At 46.1% G+C, this 18670-nt stretch overlaps 1 protein-coding gene across 1 annotated transcript in view; it reads right to left on the bottom strand.

The window, feature by feature from the left end:
* Positions 1 to 13453: 13453 nt before the first annotated feature.
* MYT1 (myelin transcription factor 1) overlaps positions 13454 to 18670 on the bottom strand; it is a gene marked incomplete at its 3' end in the record, with an annotated part of 39614 nt that continues 34397 nt past the window's right edge. The window contains exons 18-22 of the mRNA XM_082293063.1: positions 17212 to 17433; positions 16385 to 16476; positions 15428 to 15531; positions 15196 to 15339; positions 13454 to 13594 (exon numbers count right to left, since the gene is read on the bottom strand). Coding sequence (XP_082149189.1) covers positions 13454 to 13594; positions 15196 to 15339; positions 15428 to 15531; positions 16385 to 16476; positions 17212 to 17433 — 703 coding nt within the window. The remainder of the gene's footprint in view (positions 13595 to 15195; positions 15340 to 15427; positions 15532 to 16384; positions 16477 to 17211; positions 17434 to 18670) is intronic.

Here is an 18670-nt window from a genome sequence, read left to right as displayed (position 1 = left end):
CGGCTGCGGCACTGCGCACGCGCGGAGCGCACCACCGCCGCGGGTGGGGGGGGAAGGGAGCACACCATTGCTGCCCCCCCGGACCGTACCACGCAGAGCTGGTGCGGGGGGGAAGGACTGTACCACGGCTGGTTCCGTGAGGGGAGTCCCAGGGATGGAGCCGGCTGGAATTGACCCCAGCAGATCCAGGGAAATCTTCCAGCAGCTTCTCCCAGACAGCACTCCGCTACCACAGCCTTGCCATGCACACTCAGTGCAGCGTACCAGGGCCAGACACAGACTGTGACTCTCGTTTTTCCCCGTCTGTCCCATCGCACTGCTCCTGGGAACATCTCCCCATCTCAGCGTGGATGCCTTTCCCCATTCCCGGACCCTCTGCCCTTCCCAAAGTTCTTGTTCGCAGCACGAGGCTTCATCTCTACACCTGCTCCTCCAACTCATCGCCCAGTTGTCCCAGTTCTCCCAGTTGTCCCAGTTCTCCCAGCCTCGTGCCCTGCGATGCCGCTGTGACAGCGCATTGCCCCAGCTCCTGGTGGGATCAGGACATCCCAGGATGCGGGAGGGGTTGCAGGGAGCGAGGGGCTGGGGAGATGCCGGTGAGCAGCTGGCACAGGCAGCCCTCCTGTGTGAAGCCTGGCCAGCACCAGGCGTCCTGGTATCAGTCAGGCTTGGGAAAAAATCATCGGCAAGCAGGAAAAAAAAAATTTGGTGGGAACTGGTTAATATTCTTCATTTTGAGCCGATGAACATCCAATTTGAGTCACATGCTCGGATTACTTTTAATGCCAGATGTGAATTTACTGAGGGATAAATCAGTGAGATGCAGATTCACCTGATTCCAGGGGCTGGGGCTTGAGGGAAATATGGAATATTGTGAAACTCCACAGTATCTGACTTGCCATTTGTGTCAAGTGTGACGGATCCCTGTCCCACAGCTGAGTGTTATTTAGGACAAGGTTATATAGGCCACGAATTTAAATTTTACACTCCCGTGTGAGCTCCTTCAGTGACCTGGGGAAAAGGTGTCTCCTGTCACCTGTCTGAGAGAAATTATCCTCTAAAAGTGCATCTTTGTTTTCATATGTAAGTGGCCCACCCAGCATTGGCTGATGCTGCAGATAAAATAAAATTGTCTGGACTGGCCTTGGATCTAGGACTTCATATGCTGCAAAATGAGAAGGAAAAACTGCAACAAGACAAGAGGCCTCTTAATTCAAGTCCTCTGGAGATGAATTGTGGAAAAAAAAAGCTGTCTTGGCAGACACAACAAGCCCGCAGCGGAAAAGAAATAAGAATTACCCTGGTAAATGAGACTCAAATAGGAGAAAGTGAATCAGCATCCGAGATTTATTTATGCTTTAAGGTGATTATCTCAGCTCCCCTCATTAATGTGATAACAGCAGACTCTGCAAACAGGCGCAGGGTAATATTGTAGATGTCTGCACTTTCATTTTGCAGAAGACAGCTGCCTGGGAGAATGGGATTATTAGTGGAGAGCCAGCTCTGAAACTCCTCCTTGCTGATTCAACCAAACCAGGCCGTGGTGATTGCGCTCTCCTCATCTTTCATACGGAGAAGGCTCAGGGATAATGGCAATGCACTGGAAACTGCAAACGCAGGACACACAAACTCCTTGCACGTGTGATTCCATTCAGCATCTGCTCCCCTCGCTGCTGGAATCACTTGGAAAATAGCAGTTGGGATTTTGGTTTTTTGGTTTTTTTTTTTGTTTGTTTGCAAAAATTGTTATAATAAAAGCTGGGTAAAAAAATGTGCAATTATTGCTAAAGCAGCTGTGCTGTCAGCAGAGAGCTCGCAGGGGCAGAGGAGACCACTGCTTGTGCCTCTTTCTGGCAGCAACGAGTCCTCAGGAAGCCCAGAAAGGACTTGAAGAGTGTTTAAGGAATTTCCAAGTACCCTGTGCCCTCCCAGGTGTATTCATGATTCTTTCCAGCCTTAAACTGCCAAGATCAGTGAGACCTGCAGCCCCTGTTTCCAGCCAGAGAATTACAGGGATTAGCCAGGAGAAACACACAGGGAGGAGAAACACACAGGGAGGATATTTACCCACTGCAAATCCCCACCTCATTGCCTGCACCCCAAACACGTCAGGAGCACCACCATGGGGAGGGAGCAGCTGAAAGGACACGGTCACCCTCCAGGGACAGGTTGTTTTCTGCACCTCTAAGTCCTGCCCATCTCTGCTGCACGTGGCCCAAATCCCTCATGCCAAGCTGTGCCCAGGCAGCCACGCTGGCACTGCTCCATGGGCTCATCCCCAGCTTCCCGTTGGTTCTCCTCCCCTGGCAGCTTTTTCCCATCTCTTTTCTTTGAGAGTGTAGCTATGGCTGAAAACACCTCCATGGGTGTTAGAGCATGGGGTTCCAGCTCTGGAGGATACCAAAAACTGCCTGATAATGTTGCAAAAACCCCCACACTTAGAAAAAAAGAACAGTTGAGATTCCACGGATCTCCAGCTGCTGATTCTCTGTGTTTCTTCTTTCCCTACTCTTTACAAAGACCTTCCTTTCCTCCTTACAGCTCACTGGGGCTTTGTTAGCCAGGAGTTACAGTCAGCAATAGATCAGTGACTCTCTCCTGTCTGCGAACGCCTGTGGGCAGCTGCCCCTGGCTTGGAGAGCCCCAGCAGCCCCTGGAAGTGGAAAAAGCGGGGTAGGATTGGGAAAGCAGGGTTTGGTGGCACTTAAATCGCAGCGTTTCTCTCTCAGCCGTGCACCACAAGGTGTCCCCAGCAGTACAGGCATTGCCGCGGGGTTCGGAGGTGGCACCTCAGCATCTTCTCCCTGGCTGAGGCAGGGCAGGGACCCTCACAGGCACGAGTCCCGACTCTCAGCAACCACGGTCTTACCAGAGAGAATCAGTCTCCATCCTTCATTAGCTGAGATAATTGCTGAGAGTGAGCAATTTTCATAAGGTCAAGCTGAAGCCAAGATTTTTCTTGCTTTTCCTTGTCTTTATTTCCCCGTGTTTTACAGTTTCCACCTTCATCTTTTTTAATACAGTTTCTTTAATAAATATTTTCAAAACAGCAGTCAGCATGAATTAGCTTCTAAACTCTTAGTGATGATGAGTTAAAATGCGATGTTTTTATTTATTTGGAAGATCAAACAGTAGAAATGCATTTTAGCCCCCAAGCCAGAGCCCAGCAGACCGAGTTGACCTGCAGCCTGGCAATACAGATGGTTGGTTAAGTCGACAGGGTAATTAGTGAGTGACAGGAGGACTCACATAAAATAAGAGCTGGTGGAGCATTAAATCATAGGGGTATATTTTCACCATTTTTTTTCATTTTGTAAAATATGCAGTGTTGTCTTTTCTGGTCAGTTTGGCTCTGTACCACTTTCATATGCAAATATTCCATATATGCATATGCACACACGTGCATATATGCAAATGCATGCAGACATATGCATTTACACTAGAATTAATATTAACACACTGACAGCAAATCGCTTGAGATCCTCCTGCCCATGCAAAGGATCTATATATATTATATATGTGTGTATATATATACATATATATATATTTATCTCTGTGTGTGTGTGTGTGTGTGTGTGTGTGTGTGTGCTCTTGCTTCACTTCATCTCAGGGCTCTGTGAGTAATTGCTGAAGCAAGAGGAAAAACATATGTCTTGATTTCCACTGGATTGCACCGTGCGTAACCAATGCCACATGGAAAAAGGACTCCTAAAGCCCTGGATTCATCTCACTTAAGTGTGTCATCGAAGGAAGGCAGCCAGGAGATGGTGCAGCCTGGCTGAGAGTGGGAGAAGGTGTCACCAGACATCCCTGGCAGTGGGGACATGGAGCAGAGAGGTGTTTCATCTCTTCTTGGTACTGCCAGGAGCACCAGCAGCTCTCTGTCCTGTCCCTCTGCTGCCTTGTTGTGGCCCATCTGCCGTGATTTAGGAGGTGACTGCCAAATAAAAATCCTCAAAAACCAAGCTTTTCATATTGATGGAGGAAGAAAACCATTCCCGGATCTTTCAAGTGATTCATGGATTAAATAAAATCGATGGATTTTATGGATTTATAAATAATAAAAATGCAATCGGATGGCAGCCATGTCACACTTCCCTGCTTTGCCTTTGGCAGTCCTACGTGTCCTACCTGCAGACTCACTGGTCGGGCTGAGCTAGCCACATTTGTCCCTTCAAAGACCACAGGGGCTCATCCATCCTGCTCAGAAGGCCTTTCCAAAACCTCCCTCCTCCAGCAACAGGAAAACAAATTTCCAGTGGAAATTTATTCCTTATTTGATCTCCCACCCATATTATCCTCTAACAAAAATCATTCCCCTTCCTCCCACCCTGAATGTATTTATGAAAAGTAATCATATCCCCTCTTAACCTTTGTTTTTCTAGGCTAAACAAGCCAAGCTCTTTTAATCTCCTCTCCTAAGATAGGCTCTCAGTTCTGCTAATCACTCTGCCAGTCCTTCTCTGCACCTGTTCAGGGATAAATTAATCTTTTCTTTTTCCAAGGAGAGGTCCCAGAAATACACACAATATCCCACACGAGGTCGTACCAATACTGATATTTCTCTGCATCTGCCAAATAAATGGTTTGCTGCATGAGACTTTTTGCACAGCAAATGGAAAATAGATGCAAATCCTTAAATGAATAACCATAACACGACCTTAACCATAACAGAACCTTACTCAAGGAGATCACTGTGCTGCTTGGTCATGCATTCTACTCTTTTGCATTAGTGGGTGCAGGTCTTTAACAGGCCTTAATTGGTGGTTTTCCATATTTTATTTACCCTGGATGAACATCAGGACCTTGTATTAAAGGAGGCACAGAGGAAAGTCTTGTCTGTGTTTTCCTCAACCTTTTCTGTGGCAAAATTCTCTTTGAAATCATGGCTGAGGGTTTGAACTGCCGAGGTGCAGAGTCAAATGACGAAAAACATTTTGCATTCATCTCTTCTCTTTTCAAAATGATTTTCCAGTTTTACTTGGGGTTTAATTAAATTTCTGTGACCCAAACGGGGAGTTCAGCCTTTCTTGATCAATGCTCTTTTAGGTGGCTCTGCTGATAAGAATTTAGCATCAACAATTGAGCTAACAAGCCCCAGTGAACAGTTTATAGCAGGACACTAATTCTATTAATGCTTTGCAGTGTCAGGACTCCACTTTGAGCTCCAAGATGAGAGGAGAGATGGGGGAGAGGGAGAAAATGTAAAATTTGGCAACTAAATCACCAAGATTCAGCTTCTTTGTGGGCAGAGCTCATCTGGAAGCTATTTTAGCTGACAAAATCAGAATTTCACCTGTTCTTTTTTTTTTTTTTTCCCTCCTGACTGATGGTCTGCACTTTTTTGGCTCACTGTGATAAGGGCTGGGAAAAAGGAGTGGAACTGAATGGCAGCATTGATAAGAGAAATGAAAGGGTAATGCGATGACATGATACTGGAGTGGGGCCTCTGCAGTTAGCCCTGCCTGTGCTGGATGTACAGGATGGTCAGGACAAAGATACTTGTGCCAACAGTTCCAAATTAGTCTGCTGTGAGAGAAAAATTGAGGTGAATGCTCTGCAGAATCATTTCTGTTACTTTTGGGGTGACAATAGAAATATCTTGCAGGTCTGTTGTGATTCACGAGAATTTTCTCTCTCTCTTTCCTTCTCCTCCCTACCCTACTAAAAGTACGCCTAAAATCTCACTCTCTCTGTGCTAAAGCACAGCGTGATGTCATTAAACCTTAGTGCAAAATCTAGGCCAAGATATCTCATTTGATCCATCTGTCCAGAGCTTCTCATGTCTAGTACTTGGAGACCCAGGTTTGGACTTGTCTGTTTTGAGCTGCCCACAAACCTCATGCAAGGATCTCCTTTGTGGGAGCCTCAGAAGCCAGAGCACAATTTTACAGCTGTTGTCTTCCTTTCTCGCCTGGACAGCACAGATTCCTTTCTCCATCCCTGCCCACCTTCTCTCCTGTTGACCTTTCTGACTTCCTCAAGGCACCCACTTAGGATTCCCACTCATTCCTGCTTTGCCTGGGATCAGTCCTGTGGCTCTGCAGCTCTCCGAGACTGGAGGAAGATTGGGGATGCCCATGGACAACAGGGCTCTTCCAAGGCTGGTGGCTGAGCTCTGTCAAGACAGGAGCCCCCCAGGACCCTTCAGTACTCCCTGAGCTGTTTCCCCTGCCCTTCTCAGGAACAGGGGTGGACACTAAGAGCTGCTGGAGCTGGTCCCTCCCAAGGCAGTCAGCAGTCACAGGCCAGGCAGGGCTGGCTGGCTGCACCCCTGTGTTCATCCATGCTGTGGTTGGTGTTCACAGGCCGTGCCTGTTTTTAGTTTATTTATTTTAAAAAACAGGCTAACAATTTGATTAAATTATTTGGGGAATTGGATTACCTTTGCTGTCAGTGCAGCCATTGGGGAGGATTAGCAGTGTTTCAGCCCCTCATCAGCAGTGATGTCCCACATCACATGCTGCTCCTGCTCAAACCCCACTCCCTCAGTTGGCACCTCTTTGCTGTCCCTGGATGAAACTGATGACAAAACATGCCAAGGGAGCACAGCCGCCCTCCCTCCCTCTCCCCCCATGACTTTTGCTACAACATTGCTGCAAATCGTAGCTGTCAGCGGGGGACCACGCTCATCAGGGGACTCCAGCCATAATCACTACAAAGCAGATGCGTGGATCTAAGTCCTGGATGCTCCCCAATATCACATCACAGCAGGGACACAACTAATACCCTTGTTCCCTCTCCTGAAAACATGAAGACCCACTGAGAAATCCTTGATGAGGGAGGCTCAGACAGTGCTCCCGACATCTCAGGACAAGAGGTAGCCAAAGCTTTGGTCCCCAAAGGCACTTGCACTGGTGGTGCTGCTGGGGCCGTGCTCACCGTGGGAGCCACGTCGTGCGTGTGGTCAAAGATCCCCCTGCCTCAGTCTCTACAGCTGTTGGAAGTGGCCTTGTGCACAAAGGGCAGTGTCATCATTAAATCCCATGGAGGGTTGCCATGTGGCCAGCAGAAATTTTGTTTTGTTTTATTTTGGGAAGCGGCACAGTAATATATTCACCACCTCCAAACGTAATGGGGTGACAGATGGGAGCTGGGCCCTGGCTTTCATGGGAAAGGCTCCACTCAGCAGGGAAGCAGTAAGTTTCCCACCTAATCTTCTGCAACCTTCAGACTGCTAACAACTGTAAGAAGCAAAGCAATGGGTAGTTATTAAATTAATGACTTCATTCCCAAGCTGGTAATAAATATTTTATAGTTTTATCTCTCCACCCTGTAGACTGCTCTAGACAGACCAGACTGTTTATTAATCTAGCTTCTGGATTTATGTTATTTAATTGCTAAACAGCCTCAGCATGATTAGGCTGGATTATTAAATATTGGAGCCTGAGAAGGAGTCCTCTAACAAATGGCAAAACCTGAGGACCTTGATCCTGGACTTGTCTTAGCAAAACCAACTCCCCTGCAGTACTAAGGCCAGGTTAGCCCCTGTTTGAGTCCAAACCATTGCCTCATGCTCAGTGTAGGTGGACTTTGGGCCTTGGTGTGAGTAAGGAAGAGGCAAGGAAAAGTTTTGGCATATCCTGGTTTCAATAAGGATGTGCTGGTGTTAACCTGCTGTGGGCAGGATGCTGCGAGGGCGTCTTGGCATGGACAGGTCCTTCTGGGGAAGCTCAGGCAGAGAATATGTCCTTGTTCTGCCCCTTCATGGCTCATTTTTCCTCAGGTCATCACAGATAGTCCCTGTCACTTAAACAAAGGAGCACTGCAGTTGTAGAAATGAAGGCAGGCTTTAGAGGTTCTTATACTTCCTTGTTGACAGGGTTGAAAGTGTCTTTAAAACAGATACTACCGTTTCTACGACAGTTTCTGGTTTATTCATCCCGCTGAGAGACAGGGATGAAGGCAGCTGGAGTAACAAGAGCTGTTTGTCTGAAGAATGCATTATCCTCATGCTTTCCAAAGCCTCAATCCCACACGCCCTTCTGTACAAAGTGGGAGGTCATTTTAGGATATATCTTCTCATAAAAGTGTAGGAGAAGTGAGTGTGCTAACAAGTGCAGGCCAGAGCCTTTATATCCAACCAAGCTGTGCTGGAGCAATTTCCAGCTCAGGGCTGCTCCATTGGCTGCAGTGTCATCTCCAGCCTATCCCATTGCTTCCCAGTCTCAGCATTGTCTTTCTGAGGCCCAGAGGGGATGAATTTGATGCTAAATGGCATCTCTGAAGAGCAAAGTGGCCTTCTCTCCCCAGTAACCTGATGGGAATGAGGCAACCCCTTCCTGACCACCCAGCTGTGTGTTTTTCAGGACCCCTTGGTTGTGGGAGTGGGGTGAGGTGGTTCAAGGCTTCACTTAGAGGAGCTGTGGGGCAAGGGGAACAACAATCAGAAAAAATGCACGAGGCTGGGAAAGAACCCCCCCCTCGCTGCTTACAGCTGAAAGCCATGGCTGGAGCGCTGCTCTGGGAGAGATTAGGTCAACGCTGATAAGTGGAAGGTACCACTGGAGGAATGGGTCATTAGCAGCTTTTAACAATTAACAGTGGTATCAGCGAGGCCAAATGAGGCTCGTTGGTCAATGGTTTATCGACATGTTTAGAGACAACCATATGCTGACAAGTATCTTTTCCCTGGCATCCTTGAAGCCAAACCCCATACTGCTCTGACATTCTGCTCTCACCCTACGCCCGCTGCAGGAGGCTTAAGAGCTCTCCTAAGCACACCTATAAACTGACAGTGTACCATCTTAAACCAATTCAATTCCCTTCCCTGCGATAAAGGACGCCAGTTCCAAGAAGATAACATCTCCCAGTGATGGCTCCCCGAGCTGCAATTTAGCACAAATCTGAGCGCTCTATTATCCAGCTCAGCCAATTCGTTAAGGAAGGACAGGCGAGCACGTCTATTAGCTCGATCATCATAATCAAATATTGGCATAAGGAACTGCTCGGCACTGCAAAGTCAGGTGAAACCCCTATAAAACAATTGCGTGCCCTTCAGGAAAACAATGTGCCAGCCGGTGAAGCGAACATGAGTCCAGCTGCTTTTCCTCCTGTGAGAAAGGGACAAAATCCCATCAATTCCAAGTTATGTCCAGCAAAGCCTCAAACTTTGCCCTTGGGACTCTTGAGCAAGTGTGGCTCCATCTCCAGCAGTCCTCCTTGTGGGGGTGCTTGTTTTCAGGCATTTGGGACCACTGGCTAAGGGATCCTAAGCCTTTCTTAAGCTTCTGCCAGTTTACTGCCACAGCACACCTTGCAGACAGCAAATGAAGGCAAAAAAACTTCCAGTGAGCACCCATGGCCATGTACATGCTCAAGGAAAGGCTTTAGGAAATCTTTAGGAAACCCTAACTTTTCTCTATGCTTTTCTGACTGCAGTTCTTACCTTTTTGGCTGTATTTCACTCTGCTCCCTTTACCTTCATGCCTGTGGTAGGACCACCTCCTTCTGCTGTAACCCAGCAGTGCTTGTGCTTCCATGCAGGGACAGACAGAGAAGTTCAGTTCAGTTAATCAGACAATTGAATTTCTTGGTGATGAACCTGCCTGAAATTCCCATTTGATCCAATTCACTCAGCTCCAAATGGCCTTAACATGATTTACCCTATTTCACCTCAGCTACAGCAGAGCGAAACTGAATTTTGGCAACTTTAGAAATTATGTCTCCAACACAGTGATCAGTGAAAAATTCTCTTCATTGCCGCAGCTTCAAAACATAAACTCTTACCGGAGAAAAGGCTCCGTTCTTCCAGGAGGGCGATCTGTGAACATCACAGTTGGGTTGAGGCAACTGAGCGAATCTTGTTGACAAAAACCAGCCACTGCCCAGCATTTGAGCTAAACCTCAGAGATCAGTTTGGTGAAGCTTTTTGGAAATCCAGGAGGGAAAAGTGTCCATCTCTGTGTCGCATCCCAGGGCTGGCATCTCCCGTACCACTCCCAATGGCATCTCCTCTGCTCACACACCACCTGTGGGAGCACAAAGCCACAAGATCATGAAATCCTGGAATGGTTTGGGCTGGAATGGACCTTAAAGACCATCTCATTCCAACCTCCTGCCATGAACAGGGACACCTTCCACTATCCCAGGTTGCTCCAAGCCCCATCCAACCTGGCCTTGAACTCTTCCAGGGATGGGGCAACCACAGCTTCTCTGGGCAACCTGTGCCAGGGCATCACCACCCTCAGAGGGAAGAATTCCTTCCCCATATCCCATCTAACCCTGCCCTCTGCCAGTGTGAAGGCAATCCCCCCTGTCCTGTCCCTCCACACCCTTGCCCCAAGTCCTTCTCTATCTCTCTTGGAGGTCCTTCAGGCACTGGAAGAGGCTCTTCTCTTCTCCAGGCTGAACACCCCAGCTCTCTCAACCTGCATCCATAGCAGAGGTGTTCCTGCACTCCTGGGGATGTGGAGCACTGGGGTTGCAGGGGGCAAGTACTGCCCAGAGGAATTCTGCCTGCAGCATTCCTGGGACTTATGATTCTCCCCATCACAGCACTAGCGGGATTTTAAGCACGTGCTTGGCCGGATGGTGGCAGCTCCTTCTCCAAAGCCTTCAGAGATATCAAGCCTAAATTCCCCTTAAATCCCCCAGCTTAGGAGGTGGAAAGAGCCAGCTGGGAGGTGCACAGTCCCTGCCTGGAGCTCCAGGTCAGCAGGGACATTCTGACCACCCCCAAGTCATGGTGCAGGACGAGGACAAAGCCCAGTGGGGACACATTGGCAGCAGCTCGAAGAAAGACCATAGGAACTAAAGTCACAAACAGAACTGGGTTTTATTATGAAATAACCCTGCCAGTACATAAGGAAGTTCTGTCTGCAAAATACATTTCCTGAGGAAAGTAGATCACAGTATTCGTTTTCACAGAATAACATGTAGCCTGCTATAACTTTCAATGTGACTCTTTATTATTTAAATATTAACAGTATTCCTTCACATAAACAAGTACTCAGTCATCACATAACCAACACACAAACAACAAAATAAATATACAACAAGAGCACAGTTCATTTTTTTTCCCGACTTAAATATTAAATAAATAATAAATACAGAATTTTCATCTCCTGTTATCAGTGCCTGAAACAATATGAATGAAAAAGAAAAGAAAAACTGAAAAAGTCTCTCTTCCCCCCAGTGCCCCTGCCCCCGCAAAAAAACAAACCAAAAAATTATCAAAATGTCTCAGTTATAAAATATCTTTAAAAAAATTCCCATCATTAAAAGAATAAATAACAAAATATATAAAAAATAACTTGGTTGCATCAAAATTACAAGTAGGAGTTGTAGATAGGATTTTTTTTCTTTTTTTTCATTTTTTTTTGGAATATCATTTTTTATGGTCAAAGGTTATAATTTTTAACTTTTTTTTTGCTTCTTTTATCTTCATTTCTATGGTGCAGTGTCCAGTTTAAAATAAGTATAAAATTAATAAATAAAAAAGTTAAATAAATAGCAAAAAGTTAACATAAGGTGTTGTAAATATAAATTACATACATCTTGCCAAAATTAAATAATTTACAGGATAATTAAACTAACTACTTTTTTTTTTCTTCTCTTTCTTCCAGTAAGTGCAATTTCTCTACTTTTAAATACTAACTGAATTGCAGTCACAATCAATTTGGACTCTATTTACATGTTAAGAATGTTGTGTTTTTAACACCTCAAATTTTATACCTTTTTTTTTTACCTTTTTTTTTTTTCTATTTTTGCACTTGGAATGGGTTCTAAAGTAAGTGAACTCGTGGAGCCTGATCCTGCAAACACTTAATTATGGGAGCAAACCCACGCAGGCCAACTGCCCTATGGAACTCAACACGGGGGACGACTCCAATCAAGCCACTCATGGGCTTCCAGGCCAGATCCAGTGGCCATGGTAGTCACTAGGACTTTCCACTGACTTCTCCAAATTGTGAATTACACCCTAAATATCTACAGGATTTGGCTCGAAATGACACCACAGTCTTGCCTTTAGCTGGGGTCAACAAGATCCTCCCCAGTTCTGCCCACCTCATGGCTGGGAGGGATGCAGGGTATGGGATGTGGGATGCCCCCACACTAGGACCCCTCAGGGGGTTTTGCCTCACTGAAGTGTTTGGAGAAGGAAGCGAGCTCCGGATGGGAGCAAAGGTGAGGAGCAGCCCCGTGGGGTGACAGCTGGCCCTGGCCATGGAGTGGCTGCTGCAGAGCAGCGTTGCAAAGACATTCATAGAGTTGTTCTCTAAGTGCACAGAGGGCTGCATGTACCCAGCTGCTTACAACTGCTTCTTTGGAAGAATTCCCAATACCTGAATCCTCTTTTTCTTTTCCATTTTTCCCTTTTTTTTTTTTGTTGCAGAATGGCGCTCGCGCTGTGATTTCACGCAAATCCTAGAACACCAAACCAAACCGTCCTCATTGCCCTGTGGATACGTGTAAGAAATCAACTCCTGGTTCACGGTACATAAGCACTTTTCTGGCCATCAATTAACATCTCTCTTTTTGTTGGTTTTTGCTTCTTTTTGATTTGTTTTGTTTTGTTCATTGCAATCTCAACCGTTCTCTGGCATTGATGTATGATCTCTGGACTGGCAGTACTGCGCCACTGTAGGGATGATAACAATAATGAAAAGAACCAGAACTGTCATCAAACAGATTTCCAAAAAATCATATACACCAGACCATGACACATTAAAGAAATTCTTCTGTTTGAAATATCTGGAATTGGCCTATTCATAACAGCTACTCTCATATTTAAGACAGACAAAGGAATACTGTAGTTGCAAACTCCAAAAGCTTCCCTGAGAACCTTTTTTCCATTGCGCTTTCCACTGGAGATCCAGAACTGCTCTTCAGATTTCTTTCAGAAAATAAAAATAAGCTACTTTATAATACTTCAGAGTTCCCATGCCCAGTGGATATCTGAACACTTCACGGTTGGGAGGCCCAGCACAGGTTCAGATTTACAGGTAGCTTGCAGCTCCAGCACTTGTAGCAACATAGAACATAACTCATGTGTGAGTAGGTGATCTGGACATACGACCATAGACAACATGAGGGTTTAAGCCAGTCATACACTAGTCTTGGATTGGACAAGACCCTGTTTTTGTAACATTTTAACCCTTGGATCAACTCTGCAAGAGCACAGCAACTCATGAAAGATGCCTGCTCTTCACCTGCTACCAAGCCCCACAGCCTACTGGAGAATTTAACCTTCCATCCTGATCTACCTTGTGGTCCAGGTAGAAAAAAATCCCACTTTTCTCAAGAAGGTCCAAAGTTAAGTAAACGAGAACATTGAGTTCGATCAGTTCCATGTCTCAGAAATGGCCTCTTGGTTACATTTTGGTCCTTTTTTTTTTTTTTTTTCTTTTTTTTCGTTCATTAAACAAGTTTTCTAACTTGTAAACCTGAATACTTGGAGGGAAAGTTCCATCTTACAGTCTGTTTGCTTGCTGCTCTCCATCCCACGGCACTACACCTGGATGCCTTTGACGGCTTGCTTGATGCTCTCCAGCAGGTCCTTGTTCTCCGGGTTCTGGTAGCACTCCTGGTTAGTGTACATGTCTGTCAGTGTGTTCACATAGGCATCAAAGTTCTGCTCACTAATTGGTTCCTGCAGCCAAAAAAAAAAAAAGCCAAATAAAAGTGTTAGTAGAAGAGCAGGAAGCGAATGAGAGTCTTTGCAATAAACCTTCTGTGTATTTTAGTGCCCAGAGAAGTTGTGGACTCTTGAAAGTGCTCAACGCCAGGCTTGGAGAAACCTGGTCTGGTGGAAGCTATCCCTACCCATGGCAGGGGGCTGGAACAGGGTGAGGTTTAAGGTCCCTTCTGACCCAAACCATTCCATGATTCTCTGTATGTACAGACAGATAAAGGTCTCCCCATCGGAGCTTTATTGTGTACAGTGCTGCATCTACGGCAATCTCATCATCTCCCTGATCCCACTGGATCTTAACCAGGTCCTTAATTTTATGCACTGGCCTTGTGGAACTATTAACAGCATCAGGTTAAGTGTGTACAGGCAGCCTGACAGGCTGGAGGCTGAATTAAGGCATGGAAATGAAGGGCTGGAGGACAACAGGACTGCTGAAACATCATGGAGAGAACCAAAGTCAAGGTCAGGTCACCTTGGGCTCACAGCTGCCCAGCCCAGCTCTCTGCTGCAGTACAGCTTCTGCTTTTGAGGGGCATTGCAAATATCTAACTTGGGCTTAGTGGGGGAAAAAAGAGAGAGAGCAGGAAGAAAAAGACTGGGAATAAAATGAGCATACAAGTCTCATGGGCATCATTTAATTGGAGTTGCCCGAAACCTTGAAAAAATATTTGCTGAACAGTTTATTTGACCTTTATGTGTCAAATATTTTACACAAAAGCTCTCAGCGAGTGGTTTTCTGCCAGTTAGGCAGCTGGGTGAATACTATCCAAAACTGCTCTGCTGGAGGATGGCTTCTCTCCAGCCAGCCTGAGTTTAAATACAAACCCCAGTGAAAAAGATTCCCAAAAAAAAAAAAAAAAAAAAGGGTGGAAGAAAAAATAAATCAAAAGCTCATTTCTCTGATCATTGCAATGGTCTTTATGAGTTGTAAGAGGACAGCTTTCTCAACAACATGAGCCCCACCTCCACACACCTGGTTTTGACAACAGTAATTACATTCCTGGGAATAGAGAGAAGGTAATTAATAGCCTTTTGTGGTTTTACTATTTTAATGCAGTCTTTTCATTTCTCAGTAACTCTATGGTAACATGCTGTGGGCTGTTAGACCTTGTTAAATTAAACAAAATGCACTCTCTTTAAGAATGCTATTCTTTAGCTGCCAGCTATTCAAAACTGAATTGAAACTACCTGCATTATAATAGGAGCACTAAGATCTTTCTGACGTTGAAATCCAATCCCTCCTGATCTCTGCTTGTGCTGTCTTAGCCTAAAAGGCACTGGGTGCCCTTGATAAAGTTTCCTATTTTGTGATAGTGCTTCCAGATGTAATGAGACAGAACAATAGATACAAAGGGAGATCAGCAGAAAATGACAACAAAAGGGAGATAAAATGCAAGCTTCAGAGATAAGGGAAAAGTACTGATCTTATAAAGGACACATAGGTGTATGGAAAGAAATTCTCCCACTCTTTAATTGTGAATAAGCCTTATCATGAATTGGGTTTGGCACAGCTCCCTCGGTGACGCCATCTTGGGCCGAGCACTGTCGAAGTCTCTTACCATGTGCGGAAGGCGGATATTGGCAAGACTTTGGATGAGAGCCTGGCTCAACCCTGAGAGCTCCAGGAACAGGGCTTCATTTTGCTCCTCTATGATTTTGTTTTCCTCCTCAATGTTCTTCAGGTTCTTCTCCATGGTGGAGATCTGTGGAGCAAGGAGCATGGCAGGGTTACCAACCCTCACCAGTGGCACCCAACACCCTGCACCCCTGGGCTTGAATGCATGGACAAACCTGGGACTGGAGTTTCACCATGGCCGCTTCCATCTCTGAGTTGGACTCGTTCAGCTCACTGATCTCCTTGTTCAGCTGCTTGATCTCCTCATCGTTCTCCAGAACTGCGGGAAGGAAGGTCACGGGCAGTCAGCTAATGCTCTTGGGTAAAACAAAAGTGTTGGGCTTTCTGCTGAGCCCATCCTGCTGCACCATCCTCTCTAAACAGGACATACGTCTCACCTGCCTTTTTTCTTCTATTTTTTTTTTTATAACTAATGTTTTTATCATCACAGTTCAATGATACTTGAACAGGTCAATATGCAAATGCAAAAGCAAAGGACAGCAGAGCAGTTGGAGTCCAACACATCCCCATACCCAGCAAGGTTGATTGTCCTTAACAACCAGGTCACTTTCTCCAATCCTGAGTTTGGAATGATGCCACTTAAAAAACTAATGCATGTCTTGATGAGAAATTACAAGGTCCATAAAATAAAGCAATAATTCTAGAGGAGGGCAGGTATTTATAGGTTCCAAACTATCTAAGTATTCAAGTTCAATGCCTGAAACTTGTCAAATACCACAGAAAGCTCAGTAATAGCACTGGAAATGCAAAGTGCCATTGCTAATAAAATTCCAGATCCAGAAATATCTCAGTATTAAAAGCCCTGAATAGGTGAAAATTGCTGAATGACTGCAAGGGATTTATAAAAATGCCAGTGAATATATGAAGGGAAAAAAAAATCTGAATTTCAGCATTACTTCTTTTGCCTTCTTTATTGTTGCTCCCTTAAAATATGTGACTCGAGGAGTGAGACTGGTACCATGCCACCACAAGCACCCAGAAAACCCAAGGAATGGGTGTCCTTGAAATCTGTGTCTAGATTTCAGCTGAAATCTCCCTAAGTCTATTAAGAAAAAGATCCACGGGCTCAATACCCTGACACGCCTGCAAGGCAAAGGAGTGAAAAACCTTACCATCGCTGGTCTTGAACTTTGTGTTGAGAATTTCATCCCCTGAGAGTTTTCCTTTCTTCCCAGCAAAAGTAGCTCTTGGACACCCTGACAAACTGAAAAACAAGTAAAAATGGGTTTCATAAACTCTCAGTATTTATAGGTGCTTATGTTCCAACATAAGAGCATGTGCCATTTGGTGGAATTCAAGCTGTGAGACAGTTCTTCTAAAAGCTTTTTATGGTACAGAGGAAATTGCTTTATGAATAATGCCACAAAACTCCCCATTTATAAAGCGAGAGCAATTTTCTTTAAGCAAAGATTAAAAACACATTGTTTCCTAAGAGAGTTGTGCCAGGTGAGGAGGGGGAGATGAGTCTGGTTCTCTTGGGCACCAAACTCCTATTTGTGGTGCTCAAGTTCTGTTCCAGCATGCAAATAGAGATTTAGATTAGAGGTTAGGAAGAAATTCTTCCCTGTGAGGGTGGTGAGGCCAGAGTTCCCCAGAGAAGCTGTGGCTGCCCCATCCCTGGAAGTGTCCAAGGCCAGGTTGGACAGGGCTTAGAACAACCTGGGACAGAGCAAGGTGTCCCTGCCCATGGCAGGAGGTTGGAGTGAGGTGATCTTTAAGGTCCCTTCCAACCCAAACCATTCTGTGATTCTGTGAATATCAAAATAACCACACATTTTCTCTGTTCAGTAAACTTCAACCTGACTGAACTCAGCATCAAAAGCACCAGTTCTTGAGCCTTGCCTGAGGAGCTGAACGCTGCTCAAGCAGCATCTTGGGGCAGGTAATCAGTCCACAGCAACATCATCACACTCACACTGATTTGAACCCTGGGATTTACCTTCTGTGAGTGAGGAAGCTCCCATTGGCATGGCCAGAACCGTCACAGCCTGGGGTGGGGCAGGTTGGGCCTTCGTTCTTCAAGGACTTCCAGGAAAATGAGGAGCCGTTGAGGGATCCTTCCTTCTGCCTGCGGGCTGCCAGAGGGCACCCGGAGGCGCTCCGGTGAGACGCATATTTGCCGCTGATGTGTCCCAGCCCAACACAGCCCGGAACCGGACACCTGGGCACAGGGAATCACCCCAAGTTACAGCACAGTAATCAAGAGGAAGGAACAAAAGGAAGGAATAAAGGTGTAAGGAAATTATTGAGGAGCAGGAATGAGGAAGCCTGGGAAGAGAGCATTTGCATTTGGGTCTCGTCTGGAGTTTACAGGGGAGGTACTTGGTTGATGGAAATAGCAGATGGGAAATTAAGAGCTATGAACTGCTCCTTCAAAAGAGAACTGCTCCTCTTCAAAGAGAATCAAGGAGAGTTCTGCAGGAGGGAAGTCTGTGGAGGTCACATCACGTGAAGCAAAAGTAGGTCCCAATGGTGTCAGAAACCAGGTATTTGGTGCCTCACTGGGGACAAAAATGGCAGGTTGGGCTGCCTGACATGGGATCCTGATGTACCCCGAGGCTGACACTCACACTGAACCATCACACACGTACTGCTGGCTCTTCCCGGTGTCGCTGCTGATGAACCCAGACTCATCGCTTATCACCTTCCACTAGCACAGTCAACACAATGTAGGAGCACTGTCTGTGTCCTTGGGGACACAGCCCGCCCCAGGAGCCAGTTCCTGAGCCAGGAGCTGTTCAGGCAGTGCACAAAGAACTGCAGCCCTGTTCCTGCCAGGAGGGCGTCCGAGGGGTTTCTGAGCCTGCACCCTGTCAGACAGGACAAGTCACTGGGCCATCACTCAGCCTGCAGCCACGGCATGGCCTCGCTTGCCTCCTCCTCCTCCTCCTGGCTCACATCCTGCCTCTGGGGAGATCAACCCATGCTCAAAGGGGATAAAGTGGGAATTATCATCGAGGCAGCACACGAGCCCTGCCACTGCCAGACTTCTGCCTCCTTATTGCCAGTTGAAACACACAGGAACTGTGAGGAGCCTCGTGGAAGCACCAACACAACTTGTGCTGCTGCCAAGCACACGAGTGGCTCTCTAAAAGGCACCTCTTTCCTCCCTCCTCACCTAATGGCATTCTCCCTAAATCCAGCCATCCCACAAGCCCCATTTATCTATCAGGGTTTCTGCTGGGGTTTGCATTTGTTTTAAAAATGCTTGTCAATTATAAATACAGTTAAAATTTATTACTCAAGGGAGGTTACTCAAAAATAGGGGAGGTGGAAGGAGGTAAGAAATGACAAAAACAATCTCCATATCCTCAGTTTGGGAGTAATTAGGGACTTTGAGGCTCCCCAGCAAAAACATTCGCGGAGCTGCTCCTGAAAATCGCAAGCTGCGTTTCACC

The sequence above is a fragment of the Coloeus monedula genome (genome assembly GCF_965178545.1).
Source record: "Coloeus monedula genome assembly, chromosome: 17".
Classification (NCBI taxonomy): Eukaryota; Metazoa; Chordata; class Aves; order Passeriformes; family Corvidae; genus Coloeus; species Coloeus monedula.
The sequence above is the reverse complement of the archived record's forward strand: the minus strand, read 5'-3'. Positions and strand labels throughout refer to the sequence as shown.